The sequence below is a fragment of the Sus scrofa genome, chromosome 4 (assembly GCF_054392235.1).
Source record: "Sus scrofa isolate SSC_HxYL_T2T_F1_AM1 chromosome 4, Sscrofa_HxYL_maternal_Yorkshire_Landrace_v2.0, whole genome shotgun sequence".
Lineage (NCBI taxonomy): Eukaryota > Metazoa > Chordata > Mammalia > Artiodactyla > Suidae > Sus > Sus scrofa.
Window position 1 is genome coordinate 135,305,446 of NC_139386.1, and position 24,387 is coordinate 135,329,832.

Sequence of the window (24,387 nt, forward strand, 5' to 3'; positions counted from 1 at the left end):
GGCACGTTCAGCACTTGACTGTGGTGATGGCTTCGCGGGTGTGCACGTGGATCAGAACCTCCGAGGGTGGGCACCTTAACCACGTGGCGTTTACTCGCTAAATTATACCTCGATAAAACCGTTTTTTAAAAAGATTGTGACTAAAAGCGAAGTAAAACCACCCTCGGAGGTCAGATTTCTGCAGTCGCCAGGTCGCTGGTGCCCAGATACGCCCCCGGAGAGGTTTTGAAAAGCCCCCGGGGGCTCTGCCGAGGCCGCAGCGCTCCAGGCATCATTCCTTCCTTGCTGGGGCTGAGCTTAGACACCCTAACGCGGCGGCTGCACCTCACCTGCAGTGTCACCTGAGCTTGATCAGCTCTGAAACGTGTGGAAAGAAGCGGTGAGGAGACGGCGTCCCGCTCCGACGGGGAAGCGGTGGGCGCGGGGGATGCCGGCGCAGCAGGAAGAGAGGGGGCCCTGGAAGGTCCTTAGGGCTGCGGACCCGGGCGGCGACGAGTGTCCCTGAGACCCCCGAGGACAGGGGCGGGTCTAATAAGGCAGGTGCGACTCTGGCAGACTGGAGACACGTCTCACAGAAATGAGATGGAAACGTTTTAGATACGGACGAGGTAATTTTCAGTTATGTGGAAATCTGTGAAAGCAAGAAGTACCTTGCTGACTCAAAACAAAGTGTTTTTGAGGAAAGTCATAAAACCCAAAGACACTGGGAGTTCCTGTTGTGGCTCAGCAGACACGAATCCGACTGGCATCCATGAGGACACAGGTTCCACCCCTGGCCTCGCCCACTGGGTCAGGGATCCAGCGTGGCTGGGGCTGTGGTGTGGACCAGTGGCTGCAGCTCGATTGGACCCCTGGCCTGGGAACCTCCATAAGCTACAAAAGCAAAAAAAAAAAAAAAAAGAAAATTACAAAACCATTGGATTCAAACTAAGACGTTAGAACGTGGAAGAATCTCCCGTTAAAGTGAAAAAGCCAGGTTTCCTGCAGGCTCTTTCCTTTACAAACATTTGTGTCTCTTTGGTTTCCTAAAGTGCTTTTGGTGTTTAAATTGACAGGGGAGAAATAACAAGTCTAAATGTTTCGGGCTCCAAGATCTAGTTTCCACTCAATTCACATATGGCTCCGAAGGTTCATAATTGAAAGTCGATCTGTTTTGACTCCTTGCCAATGTTATGACTTAAACGTATTCTTTGACCATAAATCTTTTCAGGGACAGTTCTGGAATTAGGCTCAAAATTGTGACAGGATGACTCTTTGGTTACTGGACGTTACATTCCGCTGCTCAGCGCGTTTATCGCGCTGAACCTCTAATGGAATATGATGAAAGACCTTGTTTGTAGGAGCCGCCGAGGAGAAACGGGCCATTCAGTGATGTCACTGGAGCAAGGAGAAGCACCAAGAACGCCAGCCACACCGAACAGAGCCTCTTTCCAGGAGACACTTACTCCAGAAGGGAAAGAGGGAGGACCAGCCCGTGATGGGGACGGGGCGCCCTGGGCCCGGGGGCGGGGCTCCCAGCTCCTCTCGCACTCGCAGTCCATCGAGTGAGCGCAGAGCCGGAGGAAGGGGGCCATGCTCCCGGGGTGCCCTGAGTTGTGCTGGCAAGAGCGCGATTTCCTCTGGATTAAGGCTGGAGCGAGCTGGATGCTGCTTCTGGCTACATGGCTCTAGACAGCGTATCATCCAAGACCGTTTCCTTGGGATTCCAGAAAGTTCTGTAAGCCCCTAATAAGCTGCAGTGAATCCCCTTCATAAATTTAGGGAGAGAGGGGTTTGTCATTTGCAAAACAGATCCTGAAAGTAAGAAGGGCACCAGTAATTGTCGCCATTAGTAAGGAATAAGCTTACAGCCACTGCACAAAAGCAACCCCAGGTACAGTGGCTACAATGTGATAGACGCTTCTTGTCTCCTTCTTACCCCAGCTCGCAGGAGGAGTTGGCTTGTGCTCTGCAGACAGCCCAGGAGCCCAGCTGGGGGGCCCTTGCTTCTGCTCCACGTGGCTTTTCCCTCTGGCTCGAAGGGGTTTGGCTTCAGCCGCAGTGCTCTGGGTGCACATTCCAGGCCTCAGGAAGCAAAATGAGCAAATGGAAGGGTCAGCAGCTTCGTTCTGAAGCAGAAGTTGTTGCTCAAACCAGGTGGCTAAACGTAAGACTCGACGCCTCGCCAAGAACCCAGGGAAGATGCAAACGCCGCGGTCTCGGTCTGCTGGGGCCGCTGGCCGGGCCCAGCCTCCGCAGGGGTCCCTCTCAGGTAGGAGGAAGGGAGACGGGCTGTGTGGAAGGAAGATTCCGGAACTTGACTCCAAGCCCATCATCCCGCTTTTGAACCCGCAGGGTCTCCTGCGCTTGCTGGAACCCCCTCTCCCCCAGCAGGGCCGCCTGCGAGCAGCAGCCCGGCCGCCGAGGTGGCAGGTGGCGGAGCGAGGTTTTCTCAGCCCCTCTCTCCAAGGGGCAGTGGGACAGCGACGTGCCACACTGTCGGTGTTGATTGGAAAGAACAGAAGGAAGGTGTCTAGGTCTGAAAACACACCAGCTCCCTCCCTGATGTGCCCAGTGCCTGCCACGCGCCGCGCCCCGGAGCCAGACAAGGGCAGGACAGCCTGGGCGGAGCCCCGCGAGGCGTCGGTCCCAGGACGGAAGCCGCGCCGGCCACTCGCCGCGACCCGGTGATGGCAGATGCCTCAGGGACGGAAAGGGCACAAAGCTGCGTCCTCACCCGCCCGAGCCTGGCCGGCGGCGGCGGAGACAGGCGATTTCTTCTTAGGTGTTTATCCAAAACCTCATCGCAGACACGTTCATTGGCCACGTAACCTTGGCTCTGCTGGTTGGAGAATCGCTTACCAGACAGAGCATCCCGTTGTACCCTTGGTTAGAGTCAGTTTAGGATTTTGTCATTTGCAAGTCCGTATTGGAGTTCCCTTTGTGGCTCAGCGGTGTTGAAGCTGACTGGTATCTCTGATGCGGGTTTGATCCCTGGCCCCGCCTAGCGGGTTAAGGATCTGGTGTTGCCCTGAGCTGTGGTGTAGGTGGCAGATGTGGCTCAGATCCTGTGTTGCTGTGGTTGTGGTGTAGACCGGCAGCTGCAGCTCTGATTCAAGCCCTAGCCTGGGAACTTCCTTATGCCACTGGTGTGGCCCTAAAAATACTAGAAAAAATTTTTTTCTTTTCACTTGTTAAATAAGTACTCATTTATCTGGTTTAAACATCAGCAGGTATAAAAATGTCTAGAGCTAAAATCTTCCCTCACATCCTTGACCGTCCCCCGTTCCCGTGGCCCCTCGAGGGTGCCCACTTTCACTGATTTGTTTGTCCGTGTCAAGAATTTGTATTTACATGCAGGCCAATACATATATATACAATATATATATAATTTCCCTTGTTTTTTAAAGTGTAGACAATACTAACACACTGTGCATACTTTACTCCTGCCTGCTTTTTCCACTTACTGCAGCTTGGAGGACTTTCAATAGAATCTATTGATGTAAAATACTGTTTTTTACACGAAATTGTAGGATTCCATTTTATAGGTGTACTATTAATGTATTAATCAGTCCCTATTGGTGCGTATTTAAGTTGTTTTCACTATGTTGCTTCAGACGGTAATTTTAAAATGCCTCTTTACGCCTGCGTGTTATCTGTAGGATAAATTGCTAGCCGGTGGGGGATTTCTCTGGGGTTATGAGGTCAGATAGAGGTCAGACCCTGATTTTCTCCACGTGGCTTCCTGCTTCTAGTCCCCAGATGAGGCGCTGATGGTGCGTCTTTCCTCCTCTGCCCGAGATGCCGCGCTGGTGACACGCTCCAGCTCCGCCTGTGCCTCCTCCTCGGGGGACTGCGGGCCGTCGCGGGGCTCTGCTTGGCCGGCGCATGTCGGTGGCTTACTTTACTAATTACCGAGGCTTTATCTGGCACGGAGACGCTCCCAGTGGTACATACTTTCCCTTTGCAGAGATTTTCTGACTCTTTAATGGCATTTCCATGTAAATTTTAAAAATCAGTTGGTCTAGGTCTGAAAACAAAACCTAGGGTGGACTTTGTTTTTAGTCACATCACGTTGAACATACCAGGGAGCTTGGGGGGCCCGACAGCCTTATGATGCTGAGTCTTCCTGCTCAGGAGGCCTTTCCATCTGTTTGCGACTTCCTTTTGTCTTGCAAAGAATGTCTTAATACTTTTTTCTTTACAGTATTAGGCCTTGAACACTTCTTTTAGCCCTTTTTCCTAGAAATGGAGTCTTCCATTATACTTTTAATTCATATTTATTGTGTATGGGAACATTGTTCTGTATTAATTTTTCACCTTCTAATTGACTGATTTTTGTGTTTGTTTTAATAGAGTTTCAGTTGGCTTCTTTGGGTTTTTCTAGGTTTGATGGCATGGGATCTGGACATAGTGATAATGCTATCTCCTTTTTTAATTCCCCTTGTGTAACTGCAGTTGTTAGCACTTCCGATGCGCTGTTCAACAGCGTGGTGGTAGGGCCAGGCTTTCTTAAGAGCATCAGCAAGAATGGGTCCTGAATGTGGTCAGATGCCTCTTTAGCATGTCCGAAGATGATCGTACGGTTCTTCTTGCGCCTACTAATCGATAGATAATGACGACACATTAATGCGTTTTCTGATACTGAACTTGCTTTGCAGATCTGTAATAAATCCTACTTGGAAATTATGCATTATTATTTTTAATGTGCTACTGACTTATTTGGGGTCTTCTTCAGTGCTCACACATGAGAGTGGAGAGGGTTTTCTCTTTCATGTGCTTTGTTAGATTTCACCATCAGTGTCCTGCTTGTTTCAAAAAAGAACCTGAAATTCTTTTTCTATGCTCTAAAACGGTTTTAAGTCTCACTGGGAATATCTGTGTTTTCGGGGCCTTATAGAATTCCCCTGAGAAATCATTTCTTTTTTTTTTTTTTTTTTTTTTTTTTTTTTTTTTTGCTATTTCTTGGACCGCTTCCGCGGCATATGGAGGTTCCCAGGCTAGGGGTCGAATCGGAGCTGTAGCCGCCGGCCTACGCCAGAGCCACAGCAACGCAGGATCCGAGCCGCGTCTGCAACCTACACTACAGCTCACGGCAACGCCGGATCGTTAACCCACTGAGCAAGGGCAGGGACCGAACCCGCAACCTCATGGTTCCTAGTCGGATTCGTTAACCACTGCGCCACGATGGGAACTCCGAGAAATCATTTCTGCTTGGTGTTTCAACTGAAAAAAAAGGGCAATAGGCAATAGTAGGTTCTTGATGAATTTCTCTGTTTCTTTTAAGGAAAGTTCGCTGTTTACATTTTATCTCTTTTTAAAGGTCAGTTTTGTTATTTTTGTTATTGAGAAATAGTACAATTTATTAAGATTTTGTCTCTTTTCTTTTTTTTTTCTTTTTACAGCCGTTCCCACAGTGTGTGGAAGCTCCCAGGCCAGGGTGGAATCAGAGCTGCAGGTAGGGACCACGCCACAGCCACAGCCACAGCCACAGCCACACTGGATCCGGGCTGCATCTGTGACTTACGCCACAGCTCATGGCGACGCCCAATCCTTAACTACTGAGCAAGGCCAGGGATTGAACCCATGTCGTCACAGAGACAGCCTGGTCTCCAGCCTGCTGAGTCACAGTGGGAACTCCTCTTTTCTCATTTTCACAGTTATTCCTCCCTTATCACTTGGTGCATTAGCAAAGTGAAATTTTTCTCTTCACTGACTTAGCTGGAGGGTTACCCACTTTATAGATTGCCTTTAGGTCTTTGACTGTAAGGTTCCTTTTCTGTTTGTTTTGTTTTGTTCTGATTCGATTTCTGCATGTGACTCCACTGAGATTCAAAACGTTTGCAGTTTTCTCGCACCGTTGCTTTTATAATTTGGCTTTAATGCTTTCAGTTCTTCATGAATCTGAATCAGTTAGGCTTCTCCAGAGAAACAGGCTCAACAGGACATGCATGTATTATAAGAAGTGGCTCATGTGATTATGGAGGCAACGTCCCAAGATGTGTAGCTGGCGAGCTGGAGACCCAGGAGGACTGGTGGTGTCTTTTCAGTCCAAGACTAAAGGCCTCAGAAGCAGGAGAGCTGCTGGCATAAGTTCTTTTTTTGTTTTTTTGCTTTTTCTTAGGGCCACACCCAAAGCATATGGAAGTTCCCAGGCTAGGGATCAAATTGGAGTTGTAGCTGCTGGCCTGCACCACAGTCACAGCAACGCAGGATCTGAGCCTCATCTGTGACCTACACCACGGGTCACATAACGCCAGACCCTTAACCCACTGAGCGAGGCCAGGGATCGAACCTGCGTCCTCATGGACACTAGTCGGATTCATTTCTGCTGCACCAGGATGGGAACTCCCATGATGGTATAAGTTCCCGTCTGGGGCTGAGGCCAAAGGCATGAGAAGACCAGTGTCTGGGCTTGAAGACGGGCGGCGGGGGCGGAGGGAGAGGGAGAGAGGAGTGGGGGGAGAGAGAAGGAGGAGTGGTGGGGGGAGAGGGAGAGAGAGAGAGGGCCAGTGCTCCCTTACTCATCATTTCTGCTCTGTTCAGGCCTTCCTCAGATTGGGGGGGGGACACCCAGGCTGGGGAGGGCTGTCTGCTTTACTCAGTCTGCTGATTCACATGTTAACCTCATCCGGAAATAGCCCAACAAACACACTCAGAATACAGGTTAATAACTCTCTGGGTGCCCCATGGCCCAAGTTAACAGAAAAGGAACCATCACAAGTCTACCCTTTGTCAGCGTGGCACCCACGTGTGTCTCCCCAAACCACCCGTAATCTCCAGATGAAGTCCTGCAGTAACAAGTCCTGCTGCTGCCTCTGCCGTGTCACAGCTGTCCCAGGCAGGAGCCGGAGCGCTGAGCCCCTCCTCAGCGATGGGCCCGCCTTTGCCTGGTGTCCTGTATCTGCAATACTGTGAGGTATAATTAACATGTTTAAATACCGTAATATAAAGTTAATGCGTCTCATGTTACGTGATGGAGGAGCAAAGGGAAGAAGACAGGTCGATCACACACACATTTGTAACAACAGGAGGAGGAGACCCTGAGCACCGTCAGCTCCTCGTTTCTGGGGCTGCTCACGCGGTCGTGCTGGTATCGACGCATAGCTTCTCCCACTGCCCGGTCTGTGTTGGCTTTGTCGTCAGCAGGTGCCTCAGAGGGTCGTGGTTCTTCACCAGTGGAGGGACCCAAACCTTCCTTCCTGGTGGTGCTGCCTCCACCGGGTCTCCTGGATTTTCCTTGGTCCCGGTCACGGGCGCGGTGGTCCGGAGCCGTCCCCAGGGACCTCCCGCTTGTCACACACGCTCTCCTTAGCACCCTGGTGGGTAGAAACCTAGTTTATTAGAGTCGAGTCCAGCCACCCCGACATCGCAGTAGCTGCTTTCTCTGCCTGCTGTGTCAGAGGCATGAGGGGTCCGCAGGGCCGGGCAGTGTCTCAGCTGCCAGTTCGGTGACGCCCTTGCTGTGTCGCCCGGTGAAACCATGGTCCCTGTGGGATGAAGACCACTGGGCTAATAGAGAACGAGCTCGTGGCAAGAGGAAGGTCTGCCAGTGGGTCACCAAGGTTTATAGCGGCCCATTGTACCCCCTGAGTCCAGGACGGGGGAGAAACGGCACAACAGTTAGGACGGCGGGAGCATCGTGAGGCTCCTGAGTTCCATGCACACGGGCCGTCGCCGCGCTGCTGTTGCTGCTGCTTCTTGGTCAGAAGCGATGCTGTGTACGAAACCGCGCTGGCGGGTAAAGCATCCTGTAAACCCGTGGATTGCCGTGCTGGCAGAAGTATGCGTGCAGAAAAGGCAAATCCATATCTAGGTAAATATCCCAGTAAGAACAAAACGTCCTTTCCGTGACGGGGTCGTGCAGGGTAATCCGTCTACCACCGAGAGCGAGCCCGTTACCGTAGGGGATGGTGCCGTGTGGGGTGCTCAGTCTTGGTCTCAGCGGTGCCGGGGCCACGTTGGCCTCGGTGAGTGGACGTGAACGATGCTGCGCTGATGTGTGCCCTCCGTGCCTGCCACCGGAGCCACCTTGTTCATTTGCCCTCTGGGCAACGACGGGGACGGCTGGGGAAAGACACCGACGTCTCTCCGTGGAAGCGGTCGTGCTGTGCACGGGATCATTACCGGTCCTCTCCGAGGACGTCGCCTTTTGGTGAGCAGTCACACGGGACACACCTGTCCTCCTGGGGACACTTGCCGTTCCTACCCCGGCTCTGCGCACCGGGCTGTTCACGTTCCTCGGGAGCAGAAATGGCCAACCGTGCAGCTGTGCCCTGGTTCACGGGCGGCCTGCTTGGTCAGGAGCTCAGAAAGAGCATGACTGGAGAACTGGTGACAGGAAATCTGGTGAAAAAGCATGTGCATCTCAGGACTGGAAACTTGGTGACCAGAGAATACACTTTTTTCCCATGCTGGTGTAAAAGTATGGGCGTCTCAGCATTCTTTTTTTCGGTTGCTCAGGAATCTAATGATTCTGGCATTGATTGAAAATTTATATATAAAACTACATTCCTGTCATGTATTAGGTCATTTGTGGATGAGGTTATGAGAATAATTTGTACATATCCATTTTATATATATGCTTTAAGCAAAATTAAAAACATCAGGAAATTATAAACTCAATAAAGTAAGATTGAGCTTAAGATTCCAATATTTTCAAAAGAGAGATGGACTAAAACATTTTTCTGGCAATAATTCTTTTCATTTGATCTTTCATATTCTCTTTCCAATATGCCAAAAAAAAAAAAAAAAAAGCAGCAGCAACCAAGAAATCAAAACACAGCTATATAGAATCGTCAAATCCATGTTAAGTCCCCATATGGTTTGGAAGTACTGAGACCTCTAAGCCAAGGCAGATGCTGAACGTGGTTTGGTGGCCGGTATCGGCATTGTGGACTCCGTCGCCTGACACCCAAGCTCGTCGGGTCCGCCCCGTGGATGGTCAGAATGGCTCTGCCAGCGCCGCACCCCAGCGCTGACCCGCGCTTCTCCTTTCAGATCCCAGGCCCGAGCCCACACTGGTCTGGACGAGGGGAGTGGGCTCCTGAAGCCCGTGCCAACCGCAGTCTTGCTCCTTGGGGTCCGGAGCTGCTCTGGCTCCCGGGGCCGGGAGCCCGAGGCCTGCGCCTGCTGCCGCAGCTCCAAGCAGCCGGCGTCTCTGTGGCTGTTCTGGGCGGGGGCCCTTCGGGAGGACGCTCTGGGTGTGTTTCTGGGTGTTTCTCTCTGCACTGGTGTAGGTCGCCTTACTTTTCTTAGCTCTTGGAATGGGCTGAGGACGGCTGTCCTTGCTCGTTTCACAAGCTCCGTTTCCCGCGGACGCGGGAGCCGCGCGTGTGGCCCTGCTCCGTGAGCGGTTCGACCCCAGACGGACGGGACGGCCTCGCTCTCTTGCTCTTTGTTTGGCGGCGGGTAGAAGGCAGGAAGTAGCACAAACCATGTCTCCTGTGACTTGGGGATGGAAGCACACAGCAAGCGCCTAAAAATTGTGTTTAGTTGTCTTTATTCAGTCACCTGCTGCTCAGGGCTGAAGTCCAGGTCCCTCGCGGTTCGGCCCCAGAGCGCGGTGTAGCTTGACCTCGGGTCTGCACACCCGGCCTGGAGAGGGCACCCTTCTCAGCTCTTCCTGGATTTTGCCTTCCTGAGTGGCTTTTTATCAGCACGTTGGCACCAGCTGTGGCTGCAAACACATTCAGAGCAGCCGCATTCAATGCTTTAAACTCTAGTGGGTAGACGTTTTACTGGAGTTAACAAAACCATTGCCAAATGGAACATATGATTGGAAGACAAACTTTGGAGCACATTGGATTTTTTAGGCTTGCGATTTTTGGCCGTTTGACTCCAATCAGTGTGTCCTTGAAAGCTTGATTCTGATTTTCGGAACCAGCTAGGTTGTGATTCACACAGGCCTCACTGGTGGGTAGAATTTTTCTGCCACACCAGACTTGGGCGCCAGTGATCTGGCCTTGAGCATCCGCTGCGTTTCTGAGAAAATGTCCTCTTGCAGGCAGGCCCGCGCTCCCTGAGAGTTCTCTGCACAATGTTGACTTTCCCAGACTAAGGCACAAGCGTTGGAGTGGCCTTGCACGAAGGAAGGGCAGTTTTGCAGGATCCTAGACTTTTAAGTTTCCCCTCAGATCCTTTGTGGTGTGAGGTGAGAGGGGACCACGAAATTTTCTGGTTTTCAAGATGTTCAAAGCTTTGGACTGCTCGTCCCCAGAAGTCCCCCTGAACCACACACGAAGGTAACAAAGACAGCTCAGATGGAGCATTCATTCATTCATTCATCTTCTGCAAGTAAAATCATTGATGAGACTATTTTGATAACACTGCCTTTCCTGCTGCGAGTCAGACAGCGACCTGGGTACTGGGCCTGTGTTGGAATCTCAGAACGGCCCGTGAGGGAGGTGGCATGAGCGGATCATTACGGATCAGCTTACCTGATCCTTACCTGCTCCATCTGGTTTCGGATCGGGTAACCAGAGCACGGAAAGCTCTCCTCGTCCTGGGGCTCCCCGATTCCTTCATGTAAACATGCCGTCTGTTGAATCAGTCTAGGCTTTGTAAGGTTGTGGCATGGCAGGACCTCATCCCTTTTCTTTCAGAAATTTAAGAACTATAAAGATTTGAGTAAATGCCTATGGATAGTATGGACATTTGGAGAACAAATGCTGACTTGCGGACTTTGTGTTGCTATTTTGCTTGAGAAATTCTCCTGAGATACAAGCATATGCATCACATCATTCTCTTCTGAAACATGTGTATATGACAGTGAGCCAAAATCGAATCCTTCTGACTCCCACTGGATGACAGCCTTTCGCAGACATCCACGGGACACACAAACATACTGAACTCAGGGCGATAGCTAAGGTGCACATGTCGGTGGGAACCGCGCTGGGCTTGTGCTGACCCCAGGCAGTGGTGTATTGTCATCTCAGCCAAGCACATGCATTCCTGCTGGAAATGCAAGCAATGCTTTAGGTGAAAAGAATTTCAGAATGTCACAATTTGCACAGCAGCAGCCTCTCAAGAATCGAAGTCTCAGTTTGCTCACAGCTCATACCGTGGTGGTGCAGTCTCTTGATGAGCTTATCCACTTCCCATCTTGGTATAATGAGGGCAACTTGACTTTGAAAATAATGTCGATTTTATTAATTTTATGTTTGAAAGGGACATAAAGCATTTATAAATGTTTTATTAATGTTTTAGTCTTACAGAGTTGATAGGTTCCTGCTTGTGATCCGATCAACTTGAAATAAGATCTCCCATAAGTATTTAATTTTATTTGATTTCCTGGGTGTCTTCAGTTCAATATAAACATCTGTCGAAGATCACTGGTCGCCTGGATCTATGCCGACGTTCTTGCCTAAAGCTGAGTGTATGTGCAAGTCGGGCCCTGGCTTAGTAACTGGTGGTGCCTGCTGCCAGGTGACTTCTTTCTGGACGTGGATTTGAGAGGGCCTCTCTGGGTTCTGTTACCAGACACATGCTCAGTGTGAGGCTGGTACATCCTGCATCCAGACGTGGAGGCCACAAGGTTTTGCTCACGAGGAAACTGTGACTGCATCTCAGTGGGTGGTGTTTGATCTCTTGTGATAAACGATGTTTTTGGGATCCACTTGATAGGTCGTCTTGCCCCCGAGCTGACTGGAAATCTAAGGGATTCTGCCATTAAAAGAATAGGAAAGCCTGAACTCCTGTGCATTTAAAAACTTACAGTGCTTTTAAGTCTTAGGCGAAGCACCTGCTATTTCTGGGAAGATGCAGTGAGTATATGTACACCAAAAGCAACTCAGGCAAAGCTCATGTTATCATGTTGCACTTTATTGCATTTTGCAGATACTGCATTTTTTAAAAACGGAAGGTTTGTAGCAGCTCTATGTCAAGCAAGTCTATCAGTGTCCCTTTTTCAACAGCACTTGCTTACTTCGTGTCTCTGTCACATTTTGATAATGCACATGCACTACCGCACGTGCCTTTCCAGGAGGTGGTGGCTGCATCTGGTTCGGGGATCTGGGGTCTGTGGCCTTCGACATGGCTGTGGCAATCGTTCTGGGACACCGGGAGCCACCGCCCCGGTATAAGGTGTGACCTTAATCAAGTGTTTCCCCCCCTCCATGGGCCGTCTCTTTGCCCTTCATCCTCTTCTCGGGCCTCCTTATTCCCTGGGGACACAGTAGTTTTGGAAATGAAGCCAGTCAGTAACCTAAGTGCTCAAGTGGAAGGAAGAGTTGCAGGTCTCTCGCTTTAAATCCGAAGCCAAAAGTGATTACGCTTAGTGAGGAGGGTGTGTTGGGAGCCGAGATGGGCTGGAAGCTGGGCCTCCTGCACCGGTTAGCTGAGTGCGAAAGCAAAGAGGTGTTCTCGAAGGAGATGGAACGGACGCTGCCCTGAGCACACCGCCGAGGAGAGCCGAGCAGCCTCGCTGCTGATGTGGAGGAAGCGGCCGTGGTCTTCCCAGGAGATCAGACCAGCTGCGATGCTCCCGTGAGCCAAGGCCTCATCCAGAGCCAGGCCCCACCTCTCGCCCGCTCGGCGAAGGCTGAGACAGGCCTGGGAGCTTCAGAGGAAAGTCGGGAGCCAGCAGAGGCTGCCTGCCCAGGCCCAGGTCGCCCTCTCCATTGCGTGAAGTTCAAGGCGAAGCAGCACGTGCTGGTGTAGAAGCTACAGCAAAGCTGTTGGGGGCGCTGCACGAAACAGCAGGTCCTCCCTGTGCATGAAGCCATCGGAGACACGTAGCTGGAGAGGAGCTGTCACCACCCGACCGCAGGGCTTCAAGCTGCGGGCGGACTCTCTCGGTAGGGGTAGGGCTAATGCCGCATGATTTTCAGTGGAAGCAGGTGCTTAAGCCCCGTTCCCCGAATCCTAGGGCCCTTAAGAATTGGGCTAAATCTGCTCTGCCTGTGCTTGCTCTGCAAACAGCAAAGCCGGCACAGCAGCGCTGTGATGACAACGTGGTTTACTGGCTAATTTAAGTCCACTGTTGAGACCTACTGCTCCGGAAAAAAGATTCAAGATTTGACTGTGTGTTGATGTTGCACCTGGTCCCTCACGCGCTCCGACGGACACGGACGCGAGATTCACGTTGTCTTCCTGCTGCTGACACCACGGAGTCTTCTTATGAAAGAAACACGTCTCCCAAGGCTTTGGCTGCCATAGGTAGTGATTCCCGTGGTGACCTGGGCAAAGTCGTCTGAAAATATCTGGGAGAGGATCGCCCCTCTAGCTGCCGTCAGAGCAGGTGTGACTCATGGAAGAGGTTAAAATATCCACTTTAGTGGGAGTTTGGAAGAAACAGATCCAGATCGTCCTGGATGACTTTGAAGGGTTCAAGACGTCAGTGGAGGAAGCAGCTGCAGGTGTGGAGCAAATAGCAAGAGAACCAGAAATAGAAGCCTGCAAACGTGACTGAACTGCTGCCATCTCGTGATAAAGCCTTAGCAGATGAGGAGCTGCCTTTTATGAATGAGCAAAGGAAGTGGTTTCTTGAGATGGAATCAGCTCTGGTGAAGATGCTGTGAAGATGTTGAAATGACAACAACGGACTTAGACTACTCCATAAACTGAGCTAAGCAGCATGGGGCTTGAGAGGCTGAGTCCGACTTTGAAAGAAGTTCTAATGTGGGGAAAACGCAATCAGCATTGCGTGCTACAGAGAAATCGTGCATGACAGGAAGAGTTAATGCATTTGGTAGCCTTCGTCGTGGTCTTATTTTAAGAAATTGCCACAGCCAGCCCAGCCTTCAGCAGCCCCCGCCCTGATCCATCAGCAGCATCAATGTGCAGGCAGGACCCTCCACCAGCAAAAAGACTGTGACTCACTAAAGCCTCAGATGATTGTTCAACCTCTTTAGCAAGAAAACACTTTTTAAAATTAAGGTATGTATGTGTTTTGTTTTTGTCTTTTGTCTTTTTAGGGCCACACCTGTAGCATATGGAAGTACCCATGCCAGGGGTCGAATTGGAGCTGCACCTGCTGGCCTACTCCCCCGGCACAGCAACGCCAGATCCGAGCTGCGTCGGCAGCCTGTTCTGCAGCTCGACAGCAACGTGCAGGGATTGAACCCGCATCGTCATGGATACTAGTCGGGTTCGTTACTACCGAGCCACAATGGGAACTCCGGTATGTACATGTTTTTAAACATGTAATGGTATTTTGCACTTAAGAGAGACTACAGGATGGTGTAAACACAGTTTTTACATGCACTGGGAAACCAGGACATTCCCGCGGCCTGCTTTATTGTGGGGGGCTGGAACCAAACCCACAATATCGTCGAGGTAGAACTGGACACGAGGCAGGATTGTTGTTTTTATTGTTGTGGGTTACAAGACTTATCCTAATAAATAATTAATTTCTGCCCCTTAGACGGTACCTCACCCTTTTCTCAGAAGTTCAGGGAATTTGGAGGGGAGCCCGCTGAGCAGGATGCTGGTTGCTTCCTCGGAAGTCTTTGGCCTTGTAAGGAGCTGTGTGCCAGGCACCGTCTGTGGAGATGATTCTGTCAACGTGGTGTCCCTTCTGGGCAGCACGAGGATGAGCCAAAAGCACAGGATCCCCGTAGACCAGGCTTCTGCCCTGGGATGTTTCATGGAATTTCCTCAGGTCAAGAGATGCTATTGGGAAGATCCTTTCTGACCCTTGATAACTGTGAGACACTTCAGACAAAATCAGCTGGTCTCTGTTGGCTGATTTAGAGCAAGTAAACTAAGCTCTGAGCTTCAGCTTCCTCCTCCCAAAAATGGCGTTGATGATATATACTATACGTATCATAGGGCGGTTTGAGAGTTGAAAGAAACAAAGCATGAAAATAGCGCAATGCCTACCATATATTAAGCCTTCAGTAACTGACAAGCATTCTTTATATTTTTAACAAAGATAAACTATGGATCAGCCCTTGGTTGGTTGGCGAAATTCTTGTTCTTTCCAGAAGCACTCAAGCTGGGAATAATAAGTTATTTCATTAGGGATGTGTCAGATTTGCTGTTGGGAAAAAGCTTTAGAACACGGTACCGTGAACACAGCCAAAGAAGCAAAGCAAACAAAATATCGTTATCACATCCATAACCACCCCTGGAAGGCTTTTCCTCATAGGCATACCTCCAATATTAGTTGAATTGAGGAGACATCGGTGCTGGAAGAAGATCACTTGTTGGCAGTGAGTAAATGCCTTCTATAATTTATCTCACCTTTCATTGCCTTTTTTTCTAGAGAATAGCTTTAGAAGATCCTTCTTTTTTGAATATTGCAAAGAATTTTAATTCATAATGAAAGTATTAAGCGAAATAATAATAAAACAATTTTTAAATAAAACATTTAAAACAATTTAAAAACACAGCAGGGCATAAAAGAGCATTGCAATGTTTGTATAAATACACACATTGTAAACTTCGCAGCTTCGGGAAGCCACACTTTTACATTCTGGAGCTGTGCACTTACAGGCAAATAAAAGAAGGCAAAGGAACAAATTCTTACATAGAGTTACAGCCTGGACAGCTACTTCCCTAGAGTTTTATCACCAAAGAGAAAATAAGTAATTTTTACAAAGTTGAAAAAATAGAAACAATTCTTTGCTTTTCAAAGTATCCAAGAATTATAGTTTCTTACGTAATTACAGCTTCCTAATTACAGCTTCAGGAAGTTTTTTTTCCTTTGAAGTTCAGTTTCAGTGTGCACCCTAAAACTGTAAACAGAGATACAGATGAAACAGTACAAATCCACAGTCCTCATCAGTGTACTTGGCTACAAGAATCAATTAGGTGCTCAGAGCTGGGGTGGGGATGGTGTCAGCTGCTGTGTGTTGCGTTTGCTGCGTGTCCCAGGCTGCCGGTAGTGGCCTTCTCTTTACTAGCGGTTCTTGGACTTTCAAGGAAGGTGTGTACTATGTTCTGCCGTGAATTTATAGCCCATGGATGAAACCCGGGTCCTAATTTCAAAGCACTGTTATTCCTGTTGGCGAGATGACAGCATTTGTGGTGCCCTCGGCTCCGTGGCACACGGGGCTCCGCGCTGCAGCCACTGGGACAAACTAGGAAAGACCTTTGTCCTATAAGCTGTATTTTCTGGTTGAAAGAGTGGGACATCTGTAAGTTCAAGACTGACCTGAGGACAAAACGATTTTCGTCGTGGTCTGGCTGTAGGGAAGGATGTAAAATTTACCCAAGTTTCGGATCAGCCCCTTCCTGCTGGAGCCCAGCCCTCACTGTTGCGCTCAAACTTGAACGTGTGTTTGAGTCACCGAGGGAGCTTGTTAAAATACGTATTCTTGTTTCTTGGGTCTGGGGGGCCAAGATGCTCAGCGGCTGGCAAGGTTTCGGGGGGAAGGCAGCTCTGTCGGCCCACAGAGCGCAGCCAGAAACAAGTGTCGGGAGCCGAGGTTGCCAGAGTCCCCTGGGAACTTCCTTCAGTCTCCTTTGCAGATGGCAGATTGCCCGCCCACGCGAGGCTCTGGGGCTTTTCCCCTGCGCCCAGACTCCCGGCCCACAGTCAGTGGGGTCAGGAGAGCCCCGCCCGCTTGCAGTGGGACCGCTGCTCGCCCCGCTCGGGGCGGGGAGGACGGTGAGAGCAAGGATGAAAGACAGGAGTACACGTGTCACCGGAATCATGCCGCCCCGCTCGTGTTCCGAGTGTCCCTCCAAGTCACATGATAGACCAAGGTTCTGGGGTTTCCCGAGGACTTTCGAAAGGCAGCTTGAGAGAAAGTGCATCTGTCTGAGTTCTCCTGGTTGGGCCATCAGTTCTACTGTGACAGTGTCTGTCTTCCTGGCACCTGGCACTAGGCCGTACAGTCCAGGAGGTAAACATTATAATGTGTGTCAGCCACTAAGAAAGAAGAGACAAGGGCAGATAATTTCCTGTAATCTCTTAAATTTTTATTTTGAAAAACTGCAATCCTTGAGAAAAGTTGAAACATTGGTACCACAGAGTCACCACTTTTATTTTATTTTATTTTGTGTCTTTGCCATTTCTTGGGCTGCTCCCACGGCATATGGAGGTTCCCAGGCTAGGGTTCAAGTCGGAGCTGTAGCCACTGGCCTACACCACAGCCACAGCCACAGCAACGCGGGATCTGAGCCGCGTCTGCCGCCTACACCACAGCTCACGGCAACGCCAGATCCTTAACCCACTGAGCGAGGCCAGGGATCGAACCCGCCACCTCATGGTTCCTAGTCGGATTCGTTAACCACTGCGCCACGACGGGAACTCCACTGCTTTTAAATATTTGACCATATCCTTCCCGTTTGGTGCTGCTGTTGAACCACTTGCAAGGAGAAGCCATTGTGACACTCCAGCCCAAACGTTCAGTGCGTGTCATTTGAGGACTCTCCACAGTGACTCTGACGGCAGCATCCTCAAGACATTTAATATATATGACCATGCAAACTCTCCCTCTTGAAATAAAAATGCCTTTTACAGCTCTCCATATTGACAGGTTTTATTTTTTAAATTATTTTTAAAAATTGAAGTATAGGTTATTTACAGTATTATATTAGTTTCAGGTGTATAGCATAGCGAGTCCATATTTTTATAGATTATCCTCCATTTAAAGTCGTAAGGATAGATTTTGTCATTCAGACTCTACTAAAATATCACTAAGCCGTCTCAGTCAATAATTCTTAAAGTGTTGTATTTCTTCCTTTGGTGGAGTGGAGTTAAAACCTTTGTGCTTTTTTTCCCCAAAATTTATCAAAAAAAAAAGCAAAACAAACCCACTGCAGTTGAGATACACTGCCATTGCCTCGGACCAAGTACTGTTGGTTTAGGGATTTCTTACGTTGAGCCAACCCATGGAAAACAGGAAATTACATGCGTGGAGTACTGAGCAGTTAACGTGTGGTCATCATCTTCCGTGTTAGTAGCTTCTGCTTTTACCCAAAGGTACTGCAACTATGTGAGCATATGACGGATGAGATCAGATGAGATGGATGCCTGTCTTTTCTAAGCAGAGCTTTCTTTAGGATTGATTCCTGCCGCTCTCCTAGCTACACGGGAAGTATTTTTAAGGATATGCCACCGTGACTTTTCAGCAGTTTCTTTTAGCCTGCTTGATGATCTTTTAATGGAAGTAAAGCTATATGTAAACATATAATCTTAGAAATTGAGGTTTTTCTTTTTTTCATTCTCATTAGGAAAATTTTTTTTCTTTTTTTTCTTTTTGTCTTTTTAGGGCCACATCCGCGGCACATGCAGGTTCCCAGGCTAGGAGTCCAGAAGGAGCTACAGCTGCCGGCTTACACCACAGCCACAGCAATGCGGGATCCTTAACCCACTGAGTGAGGCCAGGGATGGAACCTGAGTCCTCATGGATCCTAGTCGGGTCTTAACCGCTGGGCTACGGCGGGAACTCCCCCTCCGGAAGTACTATGGGCTGATAAAACGTGTTGTGGCCTACCAAGCGTCTTCTTTGGGAACACGCATCTGAACCAGCCCTTCCCCACCACGGCTCTCAAATCCTGCCCCTGTGGCTTTGGGGTGCGTCGTCTGTCATTCTTGGTGGGATGGGGAACGCGTGACAACAACCTCCCGGGCTCGGGCTCGTTAGGATTGGATGAGAGGAGGCGGACGGCATGCTCAGCGCAGGGCCTGGAGTGTACTCATCCCTCAGCGGATGGGAGCCCAGACTTTAATAAGAACCGCTCTTGTCGCTGCCACGACTGTGACCTCGGTTCCGCGTTCGGGCCAAAGAGGTCGCCTGTACGCAGACGGTGAGGGGCTGAGGTGGCCAGCGCGGTGGGCGGAGGAGCGCGACCCGGGTGGCTCAGGATGGGACCCGCGTCCCGTTCCCATCCGGCGGTGCCACGTGCCTGCTGTAGGACACTGGCAAGTCGGTTCGCTCACCTTCACGTCGGGGCGACGAGCGGGGGCGACGAGCGGTGCCTGCCTCACTGGGGGTGTCGTGGGTGAAATGAGACGAGGATGCAAAACGCTTTGCCCAACGCCTGGCCCGGAGTCGGGTTTCGGTACATTTCCGCCAAGATAAAGGTGGTGTCCGGAGCCTCTGAGCAGGTGAATTTCCTAGTGAGACCGAATCTTCTGAACGGCTCCTCCAAGCAGGGCTTCTGGTTTCGTCCAGGGCCGGTCTCCCGGTCTGATGCCGGGATCTCCTGCCCTGACGCGGCCGCCGGCTCCCCTCACCTGTCCCTGGTCTCTGCGCCGCCGCCGCAGTTAGGTGGCCGCATCCGGGTAGTTTTCTTACCTGTTTGTTGCAGATAGAGTCCCCATTGATCCTTTTCATATGTTTAAGTTCCTTTCTCAATAATTGTTCCTATGGTTTGTCCTGTTTTTATCAGGTTTTAAGATTACAGTTATGCTAACTCCCTAAAATGAATCAGGGAGTTGGCAGCTTTTTCTGTGGCTCCGAAGAACACAAATAACATAAATATCACCTGTTTTGACAGATTAAATAGAACCCAATTACAGAACTATCTGGTCTTGGTACATGCTTCTGTGGCGTATCTTCTTTTCTTTATGGGAGACTTTTCATTCTCTCTCCAGTCTAGCAGTTTGTAATTATGGGTCTCTTCAGGGTTTTTTTGTTTTGTTTTTTTACCTTTTCTTAGGACAACTTTGATACCTTCTATTTTCATAGAAAATTGTATAGTTCTCCTAGACTTTCAAATTGATTTTTGTATAGTCACATATAATATTCTTTTAATTTATTTACTGTCTGTGGTATCTTTCACATTGCTAATCTCATGTGGGGTTTTTTTTGGCCTTGCTGTGGGGTCTCAGTTCCCAGACCAGAGAAACAACCCTGGCTTGCAGCATTGAAAGTGCAGAGTCCTAACCAGTAGACCCCAGGGAACTCCCTGTTTTGTCTTTTTAATGAGATTTACTGAGTCTTTTAAGTTTTGAATGTTCTCTCTCTTTTTCTTACTATTTCATTATTTTAATCTTTGATCTTCATTCGTGTCTTCTGCTTTCTATTGGCTTATTTTGGTATTTTTCTAGTATTTAAAGTTAACTCATTTAATTTGTCTTTATTTTTGATAATAAAAATGTTGATGAAATAACTTCACCTGAATTTAGACTTAGGCATATCTCTTATATTTTAATATGAAATGGTCTTTTGTTACTTTCTAAATAATGTGCTTTTACTTTGTTTAGAGTGTTTTTTAATTTCCAGTAGTTAAATTTTTATCCTTTTTTATTGTTGATTTCCAGTTTTATTGGTCTATAATCAAAAAGGCCTGGAAAATTTGCTTTCTATAATGTATTAAGGTTATTTGTAGCCAAACACACAATCAAATACCACAACTGGAAGAACATGTAGTCTTTGTAATATGCATATTTCTAAGAGTGTATCTGTCAGTTATATACATATATTATTTTATTTTTGAAGTCATCTTTGTTTTCAATATTGTATTTGGGTTCAAAAAGAGTTTCCTTGGTGCTAGTGTTGCTTGGCACAAAAATATAGCACCTCGGTAAGGAATGACACCTTTTTCACTTCCTCATGTCCTCTTTCCCTGGCCTCCTTTAGTCTCGTAGTAACACTGTGGCCCTGTGCCTCTTGCGCATGCTTTGCTGGCTTATGTTCAGTAGTGCTCATGTGTTTCCCTGCTCTTTCCTTTCAGGGCTGTTTCTGGTGATACCGGTGAGCAGTTAGGGGCAGCTGGGCTCCTCCTGGGGAAGCTGCAGGTGACCACTGGCCTGGCTTCCGCTCCCTCTGTGGTCGCCGTCTGAGGCTTCAGGAAGGTCACGTCTTCTCTGTTGGTGGACCTTTTGCTCTTCCTTGAGTCCGCAGAGAGGGAGCTGAACCTGATCGGACCCTGAGACATCTGGGAAAGTGGGAGGCTCAGACCCAGGAATTGCCAGCACGTCCTGGAGGTGCTCGGTGATGCTTTGCTGTAAGGAGCAGAGCAGACTCCTGAGGCACGTGTCAAGGTCCCCGTCTTCTCGTGTGTTTGATAAGCAGTCCCATTCAAGTGTATGTTCCTTTTGAAAGTGGCTTAAGCCCATGACAAAAATATCTACCAAACAAGGTAAAGGGTTCTTAGGGGCTCACCTGGTGTTTTGCAAGGATCCAACCACTAGTCACGTTGAGACTCTGCCACTCATTTAAGTGGTTGTATGATCAGGTCAGCTTAATGTCTGTGAGGCTGAGGCTCCTTTTCTCTAGAAGGGAGGTGACGACTCTTGACGAGCTTGCTCTGAGGGTTGGACGAGGTGACGGGTCTCACGGCGCCCACAGGGCTGTGGGTGTCCTGTGGCCTCTTCCACTCTGGGGGAAACGTCGACTGAGCGGGGTGGAGACTCTGTTTCTGGGGATCCAGGGCTTTCCAGAAGTCTTCCAGGCCTGGGAGCATAGCACGGACCTGCCCTGAGGTTCTTTTCAAGACTGTCACCTGCATGGCTACAGCCAGTTATCTAGTGGCTTGCAAAGAAATGCCAAAGCCTCAGGCCGTCCACGCAAAGGAAGGTGCCACTGGTGGTCAGACTGCAGCTTACGATGCCTCTTCTTTCCTAAGTCTCGTTTGCCGGAAAGTGGGTTCCTGGGTGGCCCCTCTTTGGAGCAGGCTGGGTTCACCCTCATGGGCTCTGAGGTCTGCAGACCTGCCAGTGACTTCAGGCCTCAGCCATGCTGTGAATCTGAAGTATTTCATGCAAGCCAGTTGAAAAGTAGAGATTCAACTATTCTTTCTTGGATTTCCTTGAAAATCTGTTTCGCATTTATCTGCTTTCCTTCCACCCGATTGATGCCTCGGTCCTACTGAAGATTCTTTGGAAATAAAGAAAGAAAAGACTGTCGTAGCCATTCTGTTAAAGTGAGCATTTAAAAAATAGTCTCTTGTAAAATGAGATTCCTTTATTCTCGCAAAACACGTTCCTAAAAATCATTCCCTAAGAATTATTCTATCAAGCAGCACTATTGAGTGATAGACAGCGAATCTTTAATAGGAGCGCTGTGTGTGGAGATGACTGACTTTGAACACGTTAAGTAAAATGAGGCTCTCCCCCACCTTGGCCCGTGCAGGCCCTAAACAGAATGTGACTTTTGGGGGGGGGGGACTGTTGTGCTTTGGCTTAAATGTTTAATGGACTGTCATTGAGGGTTTAGCTTTTTTTTCCCCTTCATTTATAGAATTAATAAGACTTTACATCAAAGATATCATCTCAGATAAGAATTTTGTTTCGTTTTCAGCTAAACCACGTTGAAAGAACAAATGTGAGGCGCATCAGGCTGCGTTAAAAGTGCCCTGGATTTACCGACTCTGTTGGAAAAATGTTTCTCAACGACGCGAAGTCATCAGGCAAAATCCTTAGCTCTCCTTTTGCAAAGTAAACAATCTCCCCACGTAAATCACACTCACAGCATAGGGATTATGAAGTATAAATAGAATTTCACGGTGTTTGCAGTGGCTCTGAAATACCGGTGTACAAAAGTAGGCTGGCACGCAGTGCCCTTCCGTTTAGCAGTTGGAAGTGAGACCAGCAGGGGTGGTAGGTATTGGAATCAGGTCTGGACAGCAGAGCTTGTACAGCAGGCGTCTTGTGTTTAGGATCTGAAACGCAGTGAGCCGAGCCACGCGCCCTGCCCCAGGGTGACGCTCACCCTCTGCCGTTACAGGTCTTTTCGCCAGAGAGGGCGCCGCAGCTGCTCACAGTCACCTTCAGGATGAAGGCGACACTGGCGCGGTTTCACGCGAAGGGCAGGCTGTTGGCTTGGCCCTGGGAAGTGCAGGCCTGGTGTGGCAGCTCCAATGCCTGGCCAGAAATGCAACTGCGTTTTGCATGAAAAGGATTTTTATCAAAGCGCATTCATGGAACAGTGTTACTCTGATGGTTGTTTGGCTTCTGATTTCAGCCTTTTTCATTCACTTCAAAGACGTTTTTTAAAAATGTGCCTGGACTTTGTACCCAGAGGCAGACAAGCCGCAGAGACCAGCTCTGCAAGAGGCACCCGCGTGGTGCCAGGCACGTGGAGGTGCTCGGTCCTGTAGCCGTTCCTCTGTGGGAGACGAGGGCAGCTGTGCCGTGGTCTCTAGACTCGGTGCCAGGCTGACCTTCCATTTCAGACAAGTGTCAGTTTCACCCCTGACGTGTCGTGGGTGGAGGTGACATCCACGCGCTTGCTGGACTCCACGAGCGCGTCTCTCAGAAGCGTGGGCCCGGCCCCCGCCTTGGTCCAGACGCCCCCCGTTCTTGTTCCCTTCCATCCTTGCTGGGCGTTCAGCGCCCCTCCTCGCCGTCGCCCGGTCTGGCCTCTGCCCCGGGCCTGCCCTGGCGGGGCTGCTGGCCCAGGCCTTCCTTCCTCGGTACCCGCATAGCAGTTGGCCCCGTGGGCAGACCCTTCAACTTAGAGGTCCGTCTCGGTTTCCGTGGCAGCGCAGGCCGGTTTCTCCCGCTCCTCCGAAGGTCCTTCCTCCTCCGTGCGACGCGGCCGTGTCTGTCCTCAGCTTCCTCCTGGGTCCGCGCGGTGCTCTGGGCGGCCGCACCTACCTCCAGACGGCAGCCGCCAGGCACGTTCCTGCCGCCCGCGCCCAGGCCGGCTTCTCTGGCGGCAAGGGCTCGAGGTCCTCTCCACACCCAGACCCGTGTTCACATCCACACCCGGCTGACGTGCAGACGCCTCAAGCTCACGCGTTCACGACGGCGCTCACGGCCCCACCGGGCCCACGCGCTCTCCCCTCGGCGTCCTGGGCCCTCGTCTGCAGCCTCTTCCTCTGGCCCAGAGCTCCCTGCGTACAGTTCCATTAAAAGGCTTGTCTTTGTTCTCGGTCTTATCCGTGAGACTCTCTTTTTGTCATTGTTTCCTTAAAATGCAGCATGATGCCTATGACAGAAGCAACGGTTAAGTGACCTCAGAGTGTGGGAACGCTGGGGAGTGTCTCATGCCAGCTGGGTTGGATTCAGTTTAAATTGAAGGACCCAGAAGACCCCGTGGACGTGCGAAGTCACGGTTAAGTCCAGTTCGCAAACTCTTTGTAAAGAAATGGCACCCACGTCTTTTTACGTGTATTTGGCCTTCGCTTTGATTGAAGCATGTGGGGGGACTCTGGTGACTTCAGGGCTTCCAGGTCCCTTTCTGCCATCATGTCAGTGACACGTGCTCTGACCTCAAGGCAAGTAGTTGAGCCTGCCACCCAATCCCGTCACCCACTGTCTTCCAGCTCCACGTGGCACTGGATAGTTCATGTTCATTTACTTAGAGTTGAGTACTAAATGCATTCAAGTGTGACCGCTTTGAACGACAGTCTGTGGTCTGGGTCTTCCCTTCTGGATGTAAACTTCAGGGGAGCCCCGTCCTGTCTGCTTCACTGCTGGGTCTCGGGCACTCAGCTTGGTGCTGAAGCCACAGGCGTGTAGGAGTTCTGGAAAAACGCAGTGAGTGAATAATCAATTGCTGTATCAGTTAATAAAAACCACAGGCACCAAGTCACCGAACATGGGCCCTGGGAGCCCAGTCT

The 24,387-nt window shown here is 49.8% G+C and overlaps 1 protein-coding gene across 3 annotated transcripts in view; it reads left to right on the forward strand.

Moving 5' to 3' along the window:
- ODF2L (outer dense fiber of sperm tails 2 like) overlaps window positions 1-23,703 on the forward strand; it is a 604,788-nt gene extending 581,085 nt beyond the window's left edge. For 2 of the 3 annotated variants that reach the window (XM_085024219.1, XM_085024220.1), the window contains one exon: window positions 20,554-21,730. In XM_085024219.1, coding sequence (XP_084880345.1) covers window positions 20,554-20,568 — 15 coding nt within the window. In that variant the 3' untranslated portion in view covers window positions 20,569-21,730. Of the gene's footprint in view, window positions 1-20,553; window positions 21,731-22,121 lie in introns of those variants that run through there. The other variant, XR_014844935.1, reaches the window with a different exon arrangement.
- Window positions 23,704-24,387: the final 684 nt, after the last annotated feature.